Source organism: Nuphar pumila, chromosome 1 (assembly GCF_984573655.1).
Source record: "Nuphar pumila chromosome 1, dmNupPumi1.hap1.1, whole genome shotgun sequence".
Taxonomy (NCBI): Eukaryota; Viridiplantae; Streptophyta; class Magnoliopsida; order Nymphaeales; family Nymphaeaceae; genus Nuphar; species Nuphar pumila.
In genome coordinates, this window is record NC_143249.1 from 27957089 (window position 1) to 27980432 (window position 23344).

The following is a 23344-nucleotide window of genomic DNA, read 5'->3' on the forward strand; positions in this document are numbered from 1 at the left end:
CATGAGGACATAATTTTTTTTTTAATAAATAAACAACTGTTTTTTAACATTAACAAATGACTTTTTATTGGAATAAAATTAAAATATAATAAAATACTATTTAATAATATTAAAATAATTCTATAAGTGTTGGTGTGTCTAGCTACTTATGTCACCAGGGACATGCAGCCAAAATGGTGTGTCATTGTGACAGGTCCGAACACCTTTGTTCGGTGTTTGGCCCTGAACACTAGATTCGCTTAGTATGCAAGTGACATGCTATGTGTGACCACAACATGGCAGTTTTGATCTTGATACTCTTGACAACTTACCAAGCACTTGGCAAAGAATCAAATTATCATTATCAGAATATGTGTCACAGGCCTATTTCCTTCAATGGGCCAGCGCGACGCGACTATCCTTCCTTACCGTCGCAAGCCTACTTGTTCGCTCACTTGCCAGTCATGGAAGCTTGTAATCAGAGTGCAAGAGAGAATAGAGGGAGAAGAATTGCAATAACAAGAAGCAATCACAACGAGGGTGAACAAAAGAAAGCTAAATGCATTTAATTCATTCACAATTTTACCTGAGGGCTATTACAGTTCAAGCATACGGGCTGCTCCTTTGGGGTATTGATTCACCTGAACCGGACAACTTACATCAGACTCAACAAAAGCAAAACAGTCTCTAAGCACAACTTTACAATATAAGCCGCAAGGGAACAATATGCATGATAGCATTTAATTACAAGTTTTATGTCAATATTTGTTTTCCTTTTCTTCATGTTTTATTTTTTGTTTTCATTTCTTTTTTTTTTTCATGAAGGATGGGAAAACACCCTTGAAATCGCAATGGATAAGCCTACCGTACGTACGATTGTAGGCTCAACAGTGTAAACCCGTAGTGCACCCGGCTGAGCAAGGTGTTATCCCTCGTCCTCATTAATGAAAAGAGTGTGCATTCTGATGAGATTTGGTACTAAATTGGATTTCTTTTGGATTCATATCAACATTGCAATTTGAATCTAATTTAGATTTGGATCAAAATCTGATTCATTTGCGTTTTTTACATGTAAATATATCTTGCTTTTTTAACTTTCTTTTTTTGCTGGACTCAGCATTGCCAGTTTGCCACATATATTTGGAATCCAGATTCAATCTTACATCGGATCTTACTGTTCACATATCGGGTCGGATTCGGATCTAAAATGACCGTCCCGAATACGATCGGATTGCACCCCTAAATTGATTCTTCCTGGCGATCCCGCCCAAAGCCCAACCTTGTCACTCTTCTTTTCTCCAGTTCACCTTTTCAACTCTCTCTCTCTCTCCGGACGGACAAAGTCAGGGCTTCGATCGACCAGAGAGGGCTCGTGCATCAGATGGACAGAGGAGGAGGCGGATCTTATCCTGCGTCTCCCAGATGGAATCTGGAGCGTCCATTTCTCACCGGCCGGATGTATCAGGTACGAGTTTCTCCGGTCAACATGGATTCCCTCTCTCTCTCTCTCTCTTTTCCGGTAAGTGTTTCTCGGATCGATCATTTGTTTTCCTAATCCATTTCCTCTCTCAGGAAACGAAACCTAGATCTCAGAATCTCGGTAGCAAGGGGATCGAGTCTTTCAGGTAAAATCAGGCCCTTCATTCGTTGAAATCATTGCTTTTGGTGGATTTTGCTGACATAGATCTCGTTTTCTTAGTTGCATTCTGCGCTCCGAATTTACTTTGTCCTCGAAACCTAACTTTTTGCCATATGTTCGTAGTTTCTAGCTTCCGCTTCATGAGATCTTGTCGTATACTTGAAATTTAGGGTTCCTGTTTGGCGAATGACTTTTTTTCTTTTTTGAATTTTTAGAGATTACGGTTCCGATAATCCTATTGGATCATACGCTACGTCAGTTCAGGTATGGTTTCTAAACTGTCGTAACTTTTCTTTTTTTTCTTTTTTCCTTTGATTTTCTGAAAAGAATCCATGGATTGCATTTGGACACGAACAACTTGATGCTTTCTGTTTATTGGAATTCATCTTTTTTGAAGATTCGTCTAAATATTACTGCCTTTGTAGTGGTAGCGTAGCTGTTTGCCTAATTCTAGAGATTGCTCGCTGTGATTGACCTCTTTTTGTTTTTATTATTATTGTCATTAATCATTATCATTTATTGGGGCAAATGCTCGCTAAGATTTTAGGAAATGAAAGGCCGTTGTGATTCTCCCTCTTAGTTAAGTAATTTTGAACACCTTGAGTGATGCTTTCTTAAATCTTGATTGCTAGTAACCAATGGTTCACGAATGGAAATAAAACCAATGCTTTCATAGGGTCCTTTAGCAGCATCCTGTTCAGAAAGATTGGTAATCATCAAATGTAGCACTCCAGGCTAAGCCATACTACACTAATCATGTGTAAGAGTAAGCAGAAAGTTTGAGTAAAAATTGTGTTCCCAGTCAATGTCGGATCATGTGAAGGATCGACATTAAGCTCACATTGTTTTACACTCATTAGGAATGAAGTGACATAATTTATACAAGAGGAGGTATGTTGTATGCCGACGATATAAATCTCACTTGGCCAGACTAGAGAATTTGCAATTTAAGTTTGACAATTGATTTGTATATACAATGAAAAAACCACATTTCCCACCCAAGATTCCATGGGGCTCCCTCCTCCTCTTTCATACGTAAGGGGATGAATTACGACCCTCTTAATGTTCTGCCATGTTCTCTCGAGAGTTATCCTTAAAAAAAAGGTTTTCTTGAGAGACAAAGTTTTGACAATACAATGGGGCATTCTCTTTTGCCAAGAAATTTCTGAGGACAATATTTATGACATATATGCATGTACTTTGTGGTATGCAATTGCGCATGCCATGCCTTGATGATGTGTGAACTTCAAGTTGAGGCAAGAGACCCCTCATTTTTTTTCTGTCTGTTTGGACTTTGGAATAAAACATTTATGCCTGCACCACTGAAAATGGTTGATCTTCATTCATAAGGTTTTGGGTATTTTGCACAATTGTCTTATTTTAGGTATTCAATGATATGTACTACATGTGGTTATGTTTCTTTCCTCTTAGTGATGTTTGTATCCAATAAGTACAGGAGCTTTTGGTTATTGATGATCTTCTGTCTGCATTGGTTGGCATTGAGGGAAGGTATATTACAATAAGAAAAGCTCGTGGCACTGAAGAACATTTCACACATCAAATGGATTTATCAATGGATTTAGTGTTGCAGGTGGGTGTATATTTGTCATGAATGAAATATATCTAGGTCAAATGATTATTATTGCTTATTAATTTTAGTTCATTTTGAGTGTTTTCCAAGCAGGAGCTAACCAAAAGGATATTTCCACTGTGTGAGAACTTTCTTGTAATTAATCAGTTTGTGGAGTCAAGATCACATTTCAGATATGGCCTGGTTAATCATGCCTTCGCAGCAGCCTTAAGGGCTTTTCTTGTGGTATTCTTTTTATCATTTATCTTCTCTTTGTCCTTTTTCCCTTTTGGGTGTGATTGGATGGTGGTTTAAACTTTTCTTGTGAGTTCAGTTAGTAAACTGACAAGTTTTACCAGAATTTTGTTTGAAATTTACTCTTCAATTCGTGAGGACACAAAAGCATTGTTATACATTGTTTAAACCCTTAAGAAACTTGGTTGAGTTGACAGAACCTGGGTTTTCAAAATTTTCAAGATTTTCCACTTGTGGAATATTTCTGAGTAAAGAGAAGGTGTATGAATTGCACTCCTTTTGCCATAATGACCACTTGAAGATGCTTTTGGAACTGGCAATAAAGCAACCAAATTTGTTATATAAGAAAATAAATATATCAAGGACAAACTGTTTTTTCCCGGCTTTTTTCAAGATCACATAGAACTTCATCTATGTTCTTGAAGTTAAGCATAATGTGCCTTTGTTGCAGGATTATCAGGCTATGGTGGCCCAATTAGAGCATCAATTTAGGATAGGGAGACTCTCTTTACAAGGACTATGGTTTTTCTGCCAGGTGATTTGTGACGCCTTCTTTTCTCTCGTGTGCTGGTTAATTCCTGTTGGCCAGCCTTGTAAATTTCAACGTGCTCCCTTTTGATGTCCTAGCCAATGATGGGGTCTGTGCAAGCTTTGGCCACGGTAATACAGAAAGTGTCAACGAGCCATTTGATGGGTTCTGCAGTTCTTAATCTCTTGCAAGGACAGGTACTAGGCTACCGTTTGGATTTGTTAATGTGAAATTACTTAAGGAATAACTGCGTTTATTTTAATATATTTGTTTATAAGGAAAGAATGAGAACAAGATCAAGATTTGAAAAGGGACCCGAACCTTAGGATCTTGACTCTGATACCATGAAAATCAGGCCATATCTGTGACTGCACGAGTTAAGCTTGTATCTGCACATGAATAGTGAAAGAAGGAAAGATCAGCAGCAGTAGAAACCTCCAATAATTCAGACGATGAAGGGAGATTCTCTCTATATAACTTTATTTATATTATCACCCTAAGAGGGTAAGTTACAACAGGACTCCAAACAAAAATAAAACTTTACAACTGACTTTACAACTTCAATAAAGAAACTAACTTTACATCTTCAACAAAGAAACTAACTTTACAACTCCAATAAGGAAACCAGCCAAATAAGGAAACTAAACAATGACACAGATTATAGCCATCACGTTTCTCATAAAATCTTCATGCCTTTTATAGAAAAGACCATATTACCCTTCACATGGCTTAACATTTATCACTGTGACCCTTTGCAAATTAGTGGGCTTCACTAGTCAGTTGCTGCATGCAGCCAAGTCAGTCTATGAAGGCCATGTATTTGAACTTTGAAGCAAGACAGAGAATGCGGCCCAATCAGTCATCTGCATGCTACTGAGTACTGAATAGATGGAACTTGTAGTCCCCAAAATATTTGAACTTAATAACATATGTGCAAGGAATATAGGAAACTGTTGGTAGGAAACCACTGGAAAGTTATTCTATGACATAATTAGTAGATGATTCTTCTCTGTTTTTTTTTCCTTAAGATCCTCCTAAGTTCCACTTGTTGGAGAACTTTCAGGCTGCAGCAATGGCTGGTGATAACACTGTGAGGTCTTTGCTTGAGAAGATGATCCAGCATTCTGGTTCTGCATACCTCTGCATATTAGAAAGGTAGAAATAGATCTTTGTTCTCATCTATGCTATTTGAAATTGTTAACTACCTTGCAACTTCTATGTCATGATATCTGCACTTATGAATTATAATTCTTTTCTAACCTATTACATGGTTGTTACCCTTTGGTTTTTTAAAAATGCTTCATTTGCTTCATATCCTCCGGTATTGAATTATCAGTCTAATGTTTGATCACTACTTTTGCAAGGTGGGTGTATGAAGGGATAATAGATGATCCTTATGGTGAATTCTTCATTGCTGAGAGCAGGTCCTTGCAAAAGGTATATATATTCTCTTGCCCCCTTTCAAAAGGTATATGCATCCTTATGGTGAAATTTTTACCCCTTGATGTGGATTCTGAAAGTTTCTCTAGCATGTGGTTTTTGATAGGAAAGTCTCACCCAAGATTATGATGCCAAATACTGGCAACAGCGTTATAGTCTCAAGGATGGGATTCCAAGCTTCCTCATAAATGCTGCAGATAAAATTCTGACGACAGGAAAATACTTGAATGTCATGAGAGAATGTGGTCATAGCATTCAGGTGTTCCTTTCTTATCTTTTGTTCTCACAGACCATCTCATAAGATAACTTGCTTCACTGACAAATTATTTTCATATAGAGGTATCCATCGGAAGCCTCAAATTTGGCAAAATTTGGTCCTGACCATCATTATTTGGAGTGCATTAATAAGGCATATGATTTTGCTAGCAGTGAGCTATTAAAACTTGTGAAGGATAAGGTATGTCTCTTTTCAAACTAGTATAGTTTAGGCTTCATGGAATTGAATTTATCTTCTGCTATATAATGGCTAAATTGTCTTTCCTGTCTGTTGTGAACAATCTTGTTGTATATTTTGGCGCAGTATGATCTTATTGGAAAATTACGGTCCCTGAAGCACTATTTTCTCCTTGATAAGGTACTTTTTCCTGGCCAAGTTCTTTACTCGCACACTTACACATTTCATAGAATCACATACTTTTGGACCTAATGGTATTTGAAACAAGTATTGAATGCTATGCTGGCTGTGCTACGCAAAATTTTATCTTGTCTTGTCTCAAATTTTAGGGTGAGAGTTAGGAGGTGAGAGACACGACCACCTCTAAAAAATGTGTGGTTCAGGTTGTAAGATAAGGTTTCTGAGAGTACCTACTCTCAATCTGCATAAAGTATACATGTGGTTGTTGATCAGAAGCAATAATACCAGTTACAAAAGATAGGAAACATGTTGTAGGAACAAGTCAATCAAACATCAATGCCATCGATATGTATTTCATTTCATTGATATGATCTGTGCGATTTTGAGCATTTTGTGTGGCTTTGACTTACATGCTTGATGTGTGTCTAAATCATAGTTACTAGGAAACTAAATGGATACGAGAAGTGATGTGTCAAGCATAAGTGGGGAAGCGAGTTTTAAAAAGGTAGTATGAAGCGGGAAGCAGGATACGGTTGTGAAGCAATTATTCAAGCACATGAAAAATGAAAAGGAAACACATAGAAAGCAATATGAAGCGCAGGTAAAAACAAATAATCAATTGGCATGAATACAAATATAAAGACATATAAAACCATTATAAACAAATTATTATTTTTTAATATGAAAAACATAGAAATTTAGGAGAAAGAGAGTGAGAGGTGACAAGAAGCATTTAGAATTAGGGTTTCTGAATTTCCTGCAGAGAGAAAAAGAAGACAGCAGCATGTAGAGTCTGAATATGCATGATTCCTATTGTGGAAAATCTTGCCTCTTGCTATTCCTTTTATAGTTATTGACAACTCTATTAAGTTACATACTAGAAATGTCCTTGTTTACATATAATACAAAAGAATACTAATGAGGGGCTTTTAAGACAAAAAAATATGAAACAATATTGTTGACATGGATCCTGACCCATATCCGACCCCCACACTAATAGCCTCCCTCAAGTTGAACATGGTTATCAACCATGGACAACTTGCCTCTCAAATACCAAAATCTGTTCTTCGTGAGGCCTTTCGTAAATAAATCAGCTACTTGTTCTTCAGTCTGTACATATATTGTCTTTATCTCTTGATCTTCAACTTTCTGATGAATGAAATGTTGATCAATTTCAATATGTTTCGCCTTCCCATGCTGAATAGGAATTACCGAAATGTTGATAGCCCCTTGATTGTCACACAACAATAAGGATTTGGGTACAATTTCTCCCAAATCATATATCAGGTGTATGATCCAAGTCAGTTCAGCAGTAACAACAACCATGAAACAATATTCTGCTTCTGTATTGGACCTTGCTACAACCTTCTGCTTCCTATTACTCCATGAGACAAGATTCCTCCCAATAAAAATGCAGTACTCAGACACATCTTCTTTCATTAGGATCACTAGCCTAGTCAACATCTGAATATGCCATAACCTTCATCATATCTTCATTTGCCACCCTTTTTCTGTAAAACAAACCATCTCCTTCAGTCTCCTTTAAATATCTCAGGATTCTTTTCACAACCTCCTTGTGTGGCGGCCTAGAATCGTCCATGAATTGAGACACCTGATGGACAACAAACACAATGTCCGGACGAGTAAATGTGAGATATTGCAACATACTAACCACACTTCTGAACTTGGTCGGATCGTAGTATAATTCTCCTTCCCTGACACTCAATCTTTAGTGAATAGGGACAGGTGTTGCAGCCGGTCCCGTCTTATTAAGGAGATCCATTGTGTATTTATGCTGTGTAAGGGTGAGGGAATTATCCTTTCAATCCACATCTTAAAGTCCAAGGTCCTTCATCTTAAACCGTTTATTTAAGAAAACTTTCACCTCCTCAATGTGTTTACCAGAGCTATCGGTAACAATTATATCATCAACATAGATAAGGAGTAGAGTACTAAAATTGTTATCTTTGTAAACGAAGAGTGAATGATTTAATGGAGAACAAAGAAAACCATAACCTTGGATCGCAAGAGAAAAGCTTTCAAACCAAGATCTCAAAGCTTATTTCAATTTTCAACCCATAAATGACTTTAACCTGCAAAAATAAGCCTTTTGATCATCTCACTATATCCTAGTGGCTGCATCATATAAACTTCTTCCTTAAGATGCCCATACAAAAATGCATTCTTCACGTTCAATTGGTTTAATTTCCTTCCATGATCAACCGTTAAGGACAAAATAATTCGAATGATACCTATTTTAACAACAATACGAATCCTTTTGCTATCAGCCTGACTTTGTATCTCTTAATGTTACCATTAGGTTTATATTTTATTTTATATACCCACTTTGAGCCAACTACATTTTTATCAGGTAGTCTTTTCACTATCTTTCAAGCCTGACATTCATGTAAAGCTTTCGTTTCTTCATTCCTGACCTCTATCCACCTATTGGACTACACTTGTGCTGAAACGTTTTGGGTTTCTGTCGCCTTTCAATCTGGGTGAGAAAACATTGAAAATCCATGTTGAAATTTTCATAGCTTACCCATCTTTCGATCGGATGTCTCACCTTGTTTGACCTTTTTACTGGCTCGAGTTGACTCCCTTGATCTGATTGTGTCTGTTGATCATTCGATGCTGACTGCTGTTGACCTTTGTTGCATCTTGTTTTAACGCATTCTTCTTTAATTTTTCCTGAGTTTATCTCTACATTGTCAGAATCAACTTCTATGTTGACTTCAAGGCATCATCATTCTCTAATCCATTGTCATGAACTTGGTCAGAATTGTAATTCGGCTGCTGCATTCCGTTATTCATTGTTGATAATTAACCATCATCCAACTAGGGCTGATATACTTCAATATTATTGTTGTCCTATAAAACATGATTGCTGAACATATTATTAGAAAAATTATACCAGTCAAATATTACATTTTTGAAGATTTTGTTATTTCTTGACTTAGGATCGTAGCATCTATTACCCATATCCAACGAAGCAACAGATACAAGCCTTGTCTTGAAATTTGTTTCTAGTTGTCTGTCCACATGAACATAGCATACACAATCTTGTCTTGAAATTTGTTTATCAGTTGTTTCTTAGTTAACTCCTTATAATTTGGATGCTTCTCAAATAACATGAAGGAAGGGGAACTAATTTGCAAGAGTTTAATGGACAATCAGTTTATGATATGAACAACTGTATGAAACGCCTCGGTCCACAGTTTTATGAAAATCTTACTTGCATATTGAAATGAAATAGTTATCTTAGAAACACGAGCTTAGATTCACAAGGGAAAGTGTCAAGAATGACACTAAAGCATAACCCTTAAAAAGGGTATAACTGGAAACAAAATAAAAATAAAAAGGTATTCTTTATTGATATGAAAAACCAATTGCTTAAGAAGCATAGGGATGAAATACAAGAGGGGCTGCACCCCTTTATATACACAGCTGAAAGAGGAGGACTCAATAGAGCTGTTGGACACGGTCCAACGGCTCTAACCAACAACTCTATTGCTAGTCAAGTCTGGACAGGACTTGACTAGCAAGTGTCATTCTAGTTCAAACTGAACTAGATGACATAAAGACAAAAAAAAAAAATAAAGAAAAAAAAGGTTACAGAAAAGAAAAAAGGAAAATATATTTATATATATATATAATAATATATTATTATTATTATATATATATGTACAATTTTACATTTTAACACTCTCCCTCAAACTTACGGTACAATGAACAAAAGTTTGTCTAAGAGAAAGTGAAATCGGGGAGCAGCAAGAGGCTTTGTAAAGAAGTCTGCTAATTGATATTCTGAAGTGACATATAACAGATCAATTATCCCGTGTAGATATTCCTCTCTGACGTTGTAACAATCCATTTCGATGTGTTTGGTGCGTTCGTGGAATGTTCTGTTACTGGCAATGTAGATCACACTTTTGTTGTCACAACACATTTGTAAAGCCTTTGTTGCTTCAGCTCCCATGTCAGCATGCAGTCATCGGAGCCAAACTACTTCCATGGTCATGGTTGCCATGACTCTGTATTCAGCTTTGATGGATGAGAGAGATACCTTCTGCTGCTTTTTACACCTGCACGAGATCAATGATTCCCCTAAAAAACACAAAAACCAGTGGTTGAGTGTCTGTTATTGGGATCACCTCCCCAATCAGCATCAGTATATGCAATTAAATCAAGAGAAGAGGAGGAAGATAAGAAAAGTCCTCGTGAAAGAGAGGACTGAATGCATTTGATAATACGCATGACTGCTCTCATATGAACAGAAGTAGGAGCATGTTGAAATTGACTTGCTGTGTGAACAACATGTGCTATATCTGGTATGGTAATGGATAGATAGGAAAGTGCTCCGCCAAGCTCTCTGTAAGGAGTAGGGTTTGCAAGAAGTTCTCTATCATCAATATTCATTTTAACATTAACAACTTCTAGAGTGTCGACTTTCTTATCATCAGTAATACCAAACCTGAAAACAATATCAAAAGCAAATTTAGTCTGAGATAATAAATATCCTTTAGGAGAATAAACAACTTCAATGCCTAAAAAATATCTCAACAAGCCTAAATCAGTCATTTCAAAATGAGATTTAAGAAGTGTTTTGATCGTTTCAACTCCCTGTTTATCGCTTCCGGTGATGATCATATCATCCACATAGAGAAGAAGCACAATGATTCCTGCATCAGAATTTTTAATAAACAAAGCAGTGTTAGTTAAATAGAATTGAAAACCAATATCAATCATAACATGACTAAACCTATCATGCCAAGCTTTTGGTGCTTGTTTAAGTCGATAAAGAGCTTTTTCTAAGTGAAGGACTTTACCCTTAGGAATACTTAGACCAGGAGGGGGTTCCATGTATACTTCTTCAACTAGCTTTCCATTTAAAAATGCATTTTTGACATCCATTTGAAAAATAAATCATTTTTTGATAAAATCTAAGGCAATTAAGGTTCAGACAGTTGTCATACGAGCCACCGGAGCAAAGGTTTCTTCATAATCAATCCCATATTCTTAGGCATAACCTTTGGCTACTAATCGGGCTTTATATCTTTCAAGAGTACCATCACTCTTGGTTTTAATTTTATAAACCCATCGACATCCTATAGTTTTCTTCCCTGGAGGAAGATCTTGAATAATCCATGTAGAAGTCTTTTCAAGTGCATCTAATTCAGCTTTCATGGCTTTTATCCATTTGATATCATTTTTTGCTTGAAAATATGTGGATGGTTCTTCATATTAGTGAATTAATGCAATAACTGCTCTATATGTGGGTGAGAAGGACTCGTATGATACAAACTTTCCTGGAGGCCTCGAGACTCGGGATGATTGTCTAGTTGGAATGTTAGAATATTTTTCAAGTGCACATGGAGGATTAGACTCTTGTCACCTGGAATATTGAATACTAGTATCCCTATGAACTTCTTCATTTTCAACATTATGATTAAGATCAATAATTCTTTGATCATCATCAAAGTTACAGTCAAGGTCATATTCATCTGATGTTGATGTTAAATCTAGCAAAAAGGAGTACTCAGTGACGTCTTTTAATTTTCTAAAATCAAAGAAGCTCTCCTTTTCAAGAAAGAAAACATTTTTAGACACATATAGTCTATTATTTTTGAAGTCAAAACATCTATAACCTTTCTGATTTTCAGAATATCCTAAAAAGGCACAATGAATTGCACGAGGGGAAAGTTTATCATTTTTTTTCAGTAAATATGAAACATTTGCACCCAAATATTCTTAGTCTAGAGTAGTCTGGAGAAATCTTCATAAGTTTTTCAATGGGAGTGATATTTTGTTACGAAGAAGATGACATCCTATTAATGAGATAGGTGGCAGTTAAGGCAACTTCTGCCCAAAAGTCTTTCGGGACTTGATTTGCTATTAATAAAGTCCTAGTGGTTTCTATAATATGGCGATGTTTTCGTTCCGCCAGTTCATTTTATTGAGGTGTATAAGGACAAGATCTTTGATGTGTGATGCCATGCAATTTAAGATAATTTTGAAAATCTGTGGATAAAAACTCTCCCATTGAATCTGTGCGAAAAATAACAATATCATTTTGAAACTTGTTTTTAACCATATTATGAAAAGTTTGAAAGTATGAAAATACTTCAGACTTATGTTTGAGAAAGTAAATCCATGTATGTCGGGAGAAATCATTGACAAAAATAAATATTAAACAAATCCTCCTTTAGAAATTACTGGTGCAGGACCCAAACATCCGAGTGTATTAATTCAAGTGGTCTTTAAGAGAAAAAGGTCTTGTTATAAAATGATAATCTTTTCATTTTGCCGAGAATACAATCTTTACAATCAAAGATTCAGAGTTACAAAATTTTCCTAGATTTGAAAAATGTTGGATTTTGGCTATATGTGGATGATCAAGTCTCTTATGCCACAGTTCAAACTCTATTTTCTGAATATTATAACAAAAAGCTTTCTTCGGCATTTCCAAAAAATCCATGTAATAGAGTCCTCCTTCTCTATGGCCTTCCTCAATCAGCTTGCCTGACTGGCGATCCTGTACCCAACAACCATGAGAAGAAAATGAAATATTACACCCATAATCAGAAATTTGAGATACAGATAAAAGATTTAAATTTAATTTGGGAGCATGTCTAATTTCTGGAATAGAAAATTTCTTTGTTTTATAATATTTTTTTTCAAAATTTCCTATTCCTTCTATTTCAAGAGAAGTCCCATCAGTAATAAAGACCTTTGACACACTTGTTTTATTTTTAATACATTTGGATAGACTTTGATTATTTGAGGTCATATGAAAAGATGCACTAGAGTCAAGGAGCCAAAAATTTTTACCTGGATCAGAAAAAGATGAGGCTGCAGAAGTCCTATCAGCAGAAAAGATTGAATGATTTTTATTTATAAAACATAAGACCCAAACACGTTTTGAGAAAGAAACATGACCTAAGAGTTTTTAAGGAGGAAAACGTAAGCAAGTTTTATGGGAATCAAAGGTTAATGATATGAATTAGAATAATGGAGAAGAAAGAAACACAGATTTGAAAAAATGAGGCTGGTTTGAAGAAAACGTGAGGAAGAAGAAAGGACGAGAGGAAATAGGAATAGATGGTCACCAGGAGGAAGAAAAATCAGATATTGTAGGTCACAAAGATTCACTAGTTCTGATCCGGATCATGGCTCTGAAACCATGTTAGAATTAGGGTTTCTGAATTTTCTACATAGATAAAAATAAGACAGCATTATGTAGGGGCTGAATGTGCATGATTCCCAATGTGAAAAATTGTGCCTCTTGCTATTCCTTTTATATTGACAGCTCTATTAAGTTACATACCAGAAATGCCCTTGTTTACATACAATACAAAAGAATACTAATAAGGGGCATTTAAGACAAAGGAAAATATAAAACAACATTGCTGACATGGATCCTGGATCATGACCCAGATCCGACCCTGCACTAATAGAAGCAAGAGGAAACGTTAAGGAAGCGAAAGAGAATCGATTTCGAAAACGAGAAGGAAGCCGACTTTCCACTAAAGGGAATCAAGTTTACCATATTCTGGAAACGGGTTTGCCAAAGCTTCCCCTCTCGAGGGAGCAATGAGTTTGATGATAATGGGCTTTCTACTAAAGGGAATTAAGTTTACCATAATCTGGAAACGGGTTTGCCAAAGCTTCCCCGCTTATCATTGTTTTGTGATTTGATGATAATGGGCTTTACCTGGTCCCATCTCTCTCTCTCATTTGATTTAATTGTGCATTTTGTTGATTCAAATGGAATACCTAAAGGCCGAATATAACATCAATGAGCGGAAAAATCCAAAACAAAGGAGTCTAGGGTTATCATGATTGATTAGATGCTTCCAACTTATATCACACGGATACTCATTTTGGCCCCTGTATCATGCTCTTATATAGTTATCATATTGAAAACTTCATAAAAATGTCTGTCCCTGTATCCGCAGCTGTATCCATGTGACAGCTTCCAACTGTGGCTTTAAATGAACTGCATTTCTGCATGGTGCCCAGCTGGCAGTTGAGTGATATGTTTGGATCATAGTCATGGTCACATTTTAAATGCTTGTTTTAAGATTTATAGAATATATTGAAAAAACCTCTAGAACAATCTCATTTATATCATTATTTTCAAGAATTCAGTTATTTTAGTTTAATTACATATTTAAGATTTCTTAATCTTTCCTTCAGAAAGCCACTGTTTTTAAATTCTCCCAATCAAAACCATTTCTGGCTATGTCACATGGGTGCGGGTGCGGCACTTTCAAAAAACTTGGGTGCGGGGTGCGGCAAAAAAAAATATATATATATATATAATTTTTAAGTTTTAACACTTAACTCAGCTGATTCAGCCGAGTGAGCCCATGATTCAACAAAGTTTTGTTCATTTCTGGGTTGACCCAGTAAATGCCTGAGTGAAACCGAGTCACTAGGTTGACTCGGCCAGTTTTTAAACCATGCAATTTCATTAGATAGCGTATCATGGAGACAATAAAAAACAACCCACTGCTTCATGCAGAATGAATAAAAAAAAAAACCGCTGCGATAATGAATCAGAAACTAAAAAAACTACAAACAAACAAACAAACCCCTGATCTACAGGAACAAAAAACCCTTAATATACACCCAGAAAAAGAATCTTACACCTAGCAACCCCTGTGATAGATCTACACTGAGAAAGAAAAAACCCTTGATCACTTTCCCCAAAACCACCCTATTGGATCCCACTGGTGTTGCTAACTGGAGGGGAGCTCGCACGACAGAGAGATAGAGACCGACAAAACCTTTGTTGACGGCAGGGTTTGGTCAGTCCTAGTCAGCGGAAGCTCATCAGCCAGGTTCAGGCTGACGGCGGGGCTCAGAGAGAGAGAGAGAGAGAGAGAGAGAGAGAGAGAGAGAGAGAGAGAGAGAGAGAGAGAGAGAGGCACACCTGAGGCGCAACGAAGGTCCAATGAAGGTCGACGACACGGTGAAGGTCTGACAACGGTGCCGACAGCGGTGGCCGACGGCACAGAGAAGTTTCGGCGACATGTCGACAACACGACGACGGTGGTTGCAGGTCGCCGACCAAATTCAGGCCTACGGAAGGCCCCCGTAGAGAGACAGAGAGAGGAGTCGGCCAAGGCGTCGGCTTCAGGAGGAAAAATCGGGAGGATTAGGGCAAAAAAAATTTACCCTAATCCTCCTCCGCTCAGCCCTTTTCATCGGGCACATTTTTTTTTGTCCAAAAAATGGATACAAATGACCCTGGGTGTGTTGACCAGACCCAGGGTCCCGTTGACCGCACCGGGTGTCGCATGTGCACCCGCATCGCGTCGCATCGACGCGGGTGCAGCACCTAGTTTGCCGAGTCTCTGTGACTTAGCTTTCTGGTATTATTTTGAGACTAATAGTGGCTATGGTTTATTTGAAATCTGGTACTTAATTGATGAAAGTTAAGGCTGATCAATTTCTCCAACTTGAGCTGGTCTGACCATTAATTTTATTTTGTGGTCTTGTGACGGGTCCGTTTAGCAAATGTGGTGCACCCTGTCACCTGGGTGCGGGTACGGAGGGTACGACACGGCAATTCCAAAAAATGTGGGTATGGGGACACGGCTAAATATATAATGAAAACTATATATTATATATCTAAAATATGTACTGAAAATATATATTATATATCTAATATATATATTATATATCTAAAATATATATTATATATTGCAAATATATAATATAATATAATATAGGACACGACAAATGCCATGTCCAGGTACCAGTACCCGTGTCGACACATGTTGACATGGGTACCATCACCCTAAGTGCCGTGTCGCGGTAACATAGGGTGCACCTAATTGGCCAGAAACAAGAACTGTAATGTGGCTTTCCAAATTTGCTTCCGTACTTTCAAACTGTGATTCTGGTGTTAATGAAAGGGACACTAAGAAGAGACTGGAAAGATGGATTTGGCATTAGTAAAATCAGCAACATTGTCATTTTACTGACAATTTATATGCTTTGCAATGTTCTTCACTAGCGTGTTGATATATTTTAGGTTCTATAAATTTATACGGTGCATATTATTTGCAATCCGCAAGTACACTCATTTCTAGATTCATTCAGACATCAGATGTCATATCCATAATAAGTTTATGTTATTTTAATGCTTGATGGAATCTAAGTAAGATGCATTCTAATTGAAAAATTAATTCTGTTTGTATGCAATATTGTTTCCTTTTAAAAGTTTCTGTATTTTTGAACTTTTATTCTCGGTGATTTGCAATTAGGAGTAAGAGCTGTGCCTGGAGAATGATTCTAGGTCAAGATGTTAAGAATATATGTTTTTAAAAAATTTCATTGAAATTAGTTGAATGTTCTCAAATTTACAGTATAAAACCATGTAGTGCTTTGATTCAGATATTATGAATCTTATTTGAAGCTACGGACATTTATTTCTTCTTTTTATCAATTAAGGTTTTGGCACTCTCTTTCCTATACAGTTACGCCCAATTAGAGAACACATCATTCATTATTTTACATGTTCCATGCTTTGGATTGAAGTACTATTTATTGTCCTCTTCATTTTTATAACCAACAGCACGGCTTGATCTTTGAACATATGTTAGAGCTTATTCTATGCAATCTCACAGGGTGATTTTTTAGTTCATTTTATGGATATGGCTCGGGACGAACTTGCCAAGAAACCGGATGAAATATCTGTAGAGAAGTTGCAGGTAAGATTTAATTCTCCTTGGTTCCAACCAGACGCTTTTGATATTGTCTTCCAAAAGTGCCTTTAATAAGCTAGTTTACTTATTTCTTTGTTTCTTTTATCTAATGGTGTATAAATTGACAGTCTTTGCTAGACCTTGCTTTGCGCACTTCAGTTGCTGCAGCTGATCCATTTCATGAGGATTTGATCTGTTCGGTGGTAATTATATGTAGTCAAACTCAGTACACATGTTGTATCATAGTCTTGCTGCATTTTATAAGGTTTTTTTTCTTGACATCCAGGAAAGTTCCTCCTTGCTGAATAGATTGGGCACATTAAAGGATCTGGGGAGCATGATGAACAGTTTACTCACACCATTAAATTCTTTAGATATAAGTGTCTCTGCTGTTAAGACTGGTGATTATACAGAGACAGTAAGCCTCACAGGCCTCGAAACATTTACTCTTAATTATAAGGTACCTTATATTCCGACTCACCCTTTGTTCCTATCTTGTATGAAGAATGTGTAGCAAATGATGACTATGTATGCTTATTCAGGTCCAGTGGCCATTGTCACTTGTTATATCAAGAAAAGCATTGACAAAATATCAATTGATTTTTCGGTTCCTGTTCCACTGTAATCATGTCCACCGCCATCTCTGTGGGGCATGGCAAATACATCAAGTATGCTGATTTTCATTCACTTTTTGTTCCTGGTTTTATTCCTATTTCATTAGTAGATAAACTTACAGACTGTTTGACAGGGTGCTCGGGCACTTAACATGTTGGGAACCACACTCGCACGATCTTCATTACTCTGCCGAAGCATGCTTAAATTTATAAACAGTCTTCTGCATTATTTAACATTTGAGGTGAGCTTCCTTCACTTAGGGCTGTGAACAGGTCGGGTCAGGGTCGATCCAAACCCACCCATATAAATAGTAGGTGGGTTCGGGTCGTAGTTGGGTCAAATATATAGAACCCAAACTGACCAACTTTATTTTTCATGAATCCCATATTTGCATTATTCTATTCACGGGCCAGGTCATGATCGGGTTGGGGCTTATCTTGTCAGATCAGGGCCGGGTCGGGTCAACCCGAACCCACACATATAAATAGTGGGCACGTTGGGGTTCAGGTTCAAGTTCTACTCATGATGACCTGACTTCATCTGCCAAACTTGACTTGATTTTAGTTGAGAAAACTATGAGGGGTCTGTGAAGTGTGAGTATCATGTCCAAGTTCATGAACTCGTGTGTCTACTCAAAGATATGCTTGGCGTTCATGAACTTGGTCACGTATCTCGAGTTTTCCTGGGCAAGGAACACAACTTCACATGATTAATCCATGTGAGTGCTGTCAAAAGTTTTGTTTCTTACCTCTAATAGCAAAAGTTTAACACATAGTTGGCAAACTTGTGACTCGTCGGATCGCCCAACCCTTGACTCGCGAGTCAGTGGGTTGACTAGGTAACTCAGACAAGTTAGGACTACACATTTTCTAGTGTTAAGATATGGAAAAAATCAAAATTCATATTGTATAATCACTAAATTTAGCACATGACATAGTATTCAACTACACATAATTGCTAATATTTATAATTTAAAAACATGTAACTCTTTATAACCAGTATTCTTTTATGGGAATTATGCATGAAAAAAACATTGTTTTTGCATGTGGATCGGCAGTCCTGAATCATGACCCAGTTGGAGTCCGATCTGGGTTGACTCGGGTGATTCCCGAGTCGATTCGCCGGGTTTGCCAACTATGACATACCTCCAACGGACAGTGACAAGATCCTATGATCAGACGTGCATTCCTTCATTGCCCTACTCAATGAGAGAGAGAGAGAGAGAGAGAGAGAGAGAGAGAGAGAGAGAGAGAGAGAGAGAGAGAGAGAGAGACTAAAAAGGATAACCATTTTCAATTGCCACCTTCATGCATTAACTACAAGCCAATCACAAGCCTTCTTCTGTAAATGTCAATTTATTAAAATCTCATCCACCTTCTTTCATCAGTTACAACACCACTTACCCAAAATAGTCTTTGGTAAAACTTGATGATCGTTTAATCAATTCATATATAGGACCTTTTCTAGCAACACCAACAAAAATCATTGTTGTGTTGGTATTGCTTTTCACTTTCAAAGGTGAAGGCTGAGTTAAAATCTTGTTGGTGGTATTTACCATTTTTTGTTGATCACTTAATATACAAGGTATATTTATGCAAAAACAATATTTCGGGTCGGGTACCCGACTCGATATGCGTAAGATTTCTCATACCTGAGTCTTTACAAACTCTAATCAGGTCGGGTACGCGACCCGGTTCTTTTTCAAATTTCTTATACCCGAACCCAACCGAGTTCTAATTCAAAATCCCAAACCCACCCATTTTTTATTTGGAACCCAAAAATAGGGGTCCGTGTTCAGGTCAGGCAGATACCCAACATTGGATCTGTCCCGTTGACAACCCTACCTTCACTTATGCTACCTTTTTGGTGTAGAAATTCATTTTTAGCTTTTACCCCAAAAAAAGACATTACTGTCATGCTGAATTAATTCTTTGAATATGACATGGCTTTTAGGTTCTTGAACCAAATTGGCATGCAATGTATGATAGGCTTCAAACAGCAAAGAGCATAGATGAGGTTTGTCGTTGCTATAAAGTGTATCTTCGTAAATAATTGACTAAAAGAAAGTTCTCTTGACTGTCTATTTGTCTACTGTGTGTTTCAGGTTATGCAATACCATGATGATTTTCTTGGAAGATGTGTGCAAGAATGTTTGCTTCTAGTACCGCAACTTCTCAAGGCATGTGAATTTCCCTCTGTTATGTTAAAGGTCGGTCATTAACAATATTGTGCTAAGGTCATAAGCTATATGCAAATTCGCTGCTTCGACACACCTTAGCTCCCTGTGTGTGCAGTAGATGTCTAGTTGTTTATACATGCTGACTCCTGCTTGACTTGGCCCTTCGTGCTGTGGCTGATGATAATCGACATCCTTTAGAATTCATTCTAATGTTAATATACTTACATTTAATCTCATTACGCCATTGTTCAGTGTTAATTATTATTGTGGTTGTGCTCCAAGAAACCGTACATACATTTGTTTTTTACTCATTTTATGTCCATTTTTTTTCCTTTTTCTATGCAACACAATTTTATGTATTTCATTTGTTAATGATTTTTGCTGCTTCATGTATTGGCAACTGCCAATTTCATTTATTGTGCGGATATTTGAGGCTTAATTCTTTTTTTTTCCCTGAAGTATCTTTGCATTTTTTTTATCTGTGATCAGTTTGTTTTCAAAGCACTTGGATTGCAATGCCTTTTACTGCCACATGATGGAATATGTTAGTTATACAGAACTCTCAATCACATTAGTTTCATAAGAATGTCAAGCTGTGAGAACTTTTTCCAGTAACCACTTGGAAAATGTGTATTTCCAATGGGGCTTGGGGTTTTATTTCCTCTTTCTGAACGGGGTTTGCTGAATTTGGGGGACAAGCTGTTGATTTGAGTATTTGTTGCAGGTGATAGAAAAGTTGAAACTCATATGCCTTCAGTATTCTACGGCAGTACAGTGGTTGGTGCCCTCATTATTTATACCTGATACAAACTATGTAGATAGTAAAAGTGGGTTGCAAAAATCAAAGGCAGGAAGATCAACACGAAGTCGTACATTAAAATTAGCTGCAGAAAATGCATCAGCTACTGATACTGTTATGTAAGTACTACATAAATATGAAATCCATTCCTACGAAAGAAAATTGAACGTTTTGGTTATTGACCTTCAAGCTTCAACTTTTTTAATATTGCAGAAAATTTGAGAGGGAATTCAATACAGAGCTACAGAGTTTATGCCAAATTCTAAGCAGCAGTTCACAAGCAGAGCCCTATCTGAGTCAACTTGCTCAGTTGATTCTGGGGATAAGAAATGACAGATAACTCTATTCTGCTATCATATGACATTCATTTGAATGTAAAATTTGATGATGTTATTTTCCCTTATTGCAGTTGAAAAGATACTGCAGTGCCATATATAGTTTTGTCTGAAGTTATGTAGATAAGGTGCTTTATTTGTTCATGTAGCTTCATCATATTATGCTGATTACAAAGATCTAAGCCACTGTTTTTCACTTGGTCATGAAAGACTTGAGACTTGTCAAAATAATGGAACTCTAAATATTTTCTTCATGCTCAAAGTTTTGATATAGCCATAACGCTCTCTGGGAAGCACTTAACCTTTGATGTGTTATCAAATGACTTACAAGTTTGACGATAAATTTGAGAGTTTGGTTGAGATTAGAGAACATTGGTTCCAATGCGTCAAAAGCCTGTTTGATGAAGTGCCTGAGATGAAGAGGTTGATTCGTAGCAGGAACAGGGGCCAGGCAACTGTAGAGCATTTGATTGTTATCATATTATTCTTTGAATAATTTCTTCTTTTATCCTTTTACTTAATGGTGTAGAGGATTGTGGGCGTGGACACCGTGGATGAACAATTTTGCCTTCGACTCAGTTGTTGGTCTGTGGTTGATCCACGGATTTAGATCTGAGAATTATCTGAATCTTGATGTAATCTTTGCTAATGTGAATCTGGATGCTATGAGAGATTTAGAAACTGGACTTGGGCCCAACACTAGAATATGCTTCAATTCTGTGGGATCCAGCAAAGTTGGAGTTTTGCTGACTATGGTACCGACTAAAGAACTTTCCCAAGACCACCTGATCTGCCCATGAAACTTTTACCCCACGTTCAGAGGGGTTCAATTCAATGGCAGGACGACTTGGGGATTCTTTGGTTTATGGAAAAGGAATTCCATGGAATCGAGAAATTGTCAGGGGCGACTGAAATTGCAATGGTGTGACTGCATACGACTAGGGAGCATTCTGGTTGCCTGGAGTTCCAAATTTGTATCATGAATTTCGTATTGATTCAGACATCCTGTAGTTGGATTGGCTCAGCATCAAGGATTTGCTCTCCAGAAAATTCTCCAGAATGTCCAAAATCCAAATTCCATATGGTAGTACCACCTAAAGTAGGAATTCAGGACTCTGGACGTTGTGAGACAACTATTGGAGTTGGATGTCTAAGTTGAGGAATTTATAACACAAAAGGTTCCAAATACCAATGAATTAGGTGCTAATGTATCCATGTACTCAAATTAAGCATTTGTTACTCCTTGGGCAGGTATTGTGGGCTGCATATTCCACCCAAAGGCTAATAGATTTCATGAATCTTCAGCCTGTACCAAGTAAACATTTGCATCATTTGGAAAAATGCAAACCAATACCCTAATTTCTAAAAGAATCAAAGATTTATGTTCATTGAAAAAAACAAAACCCTAATATTCTCGATCATTCATTACATGCCTAATGCTAATTAAAAAACATACAAAAAACCTTAAAACCCTAATTAAACATTTATGCTATTAAAAAAAAACAAAATAAAAAAACAAAAGCCCTAGCAAGCATATACATTATGCTAAAAAGAGAAAATAAAACCCCTAAAATCAAAACATTCATGCTATTATCAGATAATTCCTAATAAAAAGAACACAGAAAAATATAAACCCCTAATTAAACATTTATGTCATTTGTAAAAGTCCAAATCAATACTTTAATTCCTAACCCCAAAGGGGTTTGGCGTAGTGGGATGGGGCCTATGCGCTAGGCAGGTAGCCTAGGTTCAAATCTAAGCCCAAGCGTAGTGACTCCTTGGGGCAAGGGGTAAGCCCACAGAGCTTTACCTTGTCAAGAAAGTGATCATAAGTACATAGATAGAGCTAGTGCGGTTAGGTCTCTGATCATGAGGGCAATTTTTTCGTGTAAATATAAAAAATACCTTTATCGTTAAAAAAATCATAAATTGTCTAACCAAAATCAAGTATCCATTACGTGCCTCATGCTAATTTAAAAAATACACAAAAATCCTAATACTAAAAAAGGGCATGCAAAAAAAAAAAGAAATCCAATCAGACGACAGTTGGATGGCGGATGGCACCGAGAGAGAGAGAGAGAGAGAGAGAGAGAGAGAGAGAGAGAGAGAGAGAGAGAGAGAGAGAGAGAGAGAGAGAGAGAGAGAGTATTTTCCTTTGAGTCGGGGTCAGGTGGGTCGTTCACGCGCCCCCTTTGGGTTGGGGCTGTCAGGCACAAGTGGTGCCCTGTGGGTCAAGGTGCGGGTTAGGGTGGGCACTGCCCACCCTGACCAATATCCCTTAGGGGGATTTTTGTGGGAAAGGGTGGGCACGTGCCCACCCTCTCCCACAAGGTTGCTCTGTCACGTTACTACCTAATCCTAATCCTAATCCTAAATCTTAAATCTTAAATATTATAAAAGCAAATGCAAGGGCATCAGGCGCAAAAAATTGGATGCTTTATAACTTTTTATTGATAGACATTATTGTCATGTGAGTTGAGAATGTAACTAAAAATTTGTACGGGCATTTGTATATAATTTTTATAAAAACGGAAGTGTTACTTGCATGATGCATTATAATTTTTTAAAAATTACTCTCTCTCTCTCACCTCCCCCCCCTTCATATTGGTCACAAAATAAAAATATTTTATAATGCTTTAAATTTATCAA

The 23344-nt window shown here is 37.1% G+C and overlaps 1 protein-coding gene across 1 annotated transcript; it reads left to right on the forward strand.

Moving 5' to 3' along the window:
* The first annotated feature begins 1338 nt into the window (after positions 1 to 1338).
* On the forward strand, positions 1339 to 20912 carry LOC149848497 (Spc97 / Spc98 family of spindle pole body (SBP) component). The gene is made up of 21 exons (XM_090011758.1): positions 1339 to 1444; positions 1552 to 1604; positions 1834 to 1882; positions 3075 to 3209; positions 3303 to 3434; positions 3895 to 3978; positions 4071 to 4169; positions 5036 to 5127; positions 5337 to 5409; positions 5519 to 5673; positions 5752 to 5869; positions 5993 to 6046; positions 16690 to 16773; positions 16896 to 16970; positions 17054 to 17227; positions 17310 to 17435; positions 17516 to 17623; positions 19336 to 19398; positions 19487 to 19561; positions 20286 to 20479; positions 20574 to 20912. The coding sequence occupies exons 1-21, from the start codon at positions 1361 to 1363 to the stop codon at positions 20698 to 20700; spliced, it is 2154 nt and encodes a 717-aa protein (XP_089867884.1). The 5' UTR covers positions 1339 to 1360; the 3' UTR covers positions 20701 to 20912.
* Positions 20913 to 23344: the final 2432 nt, after the last annotated feature.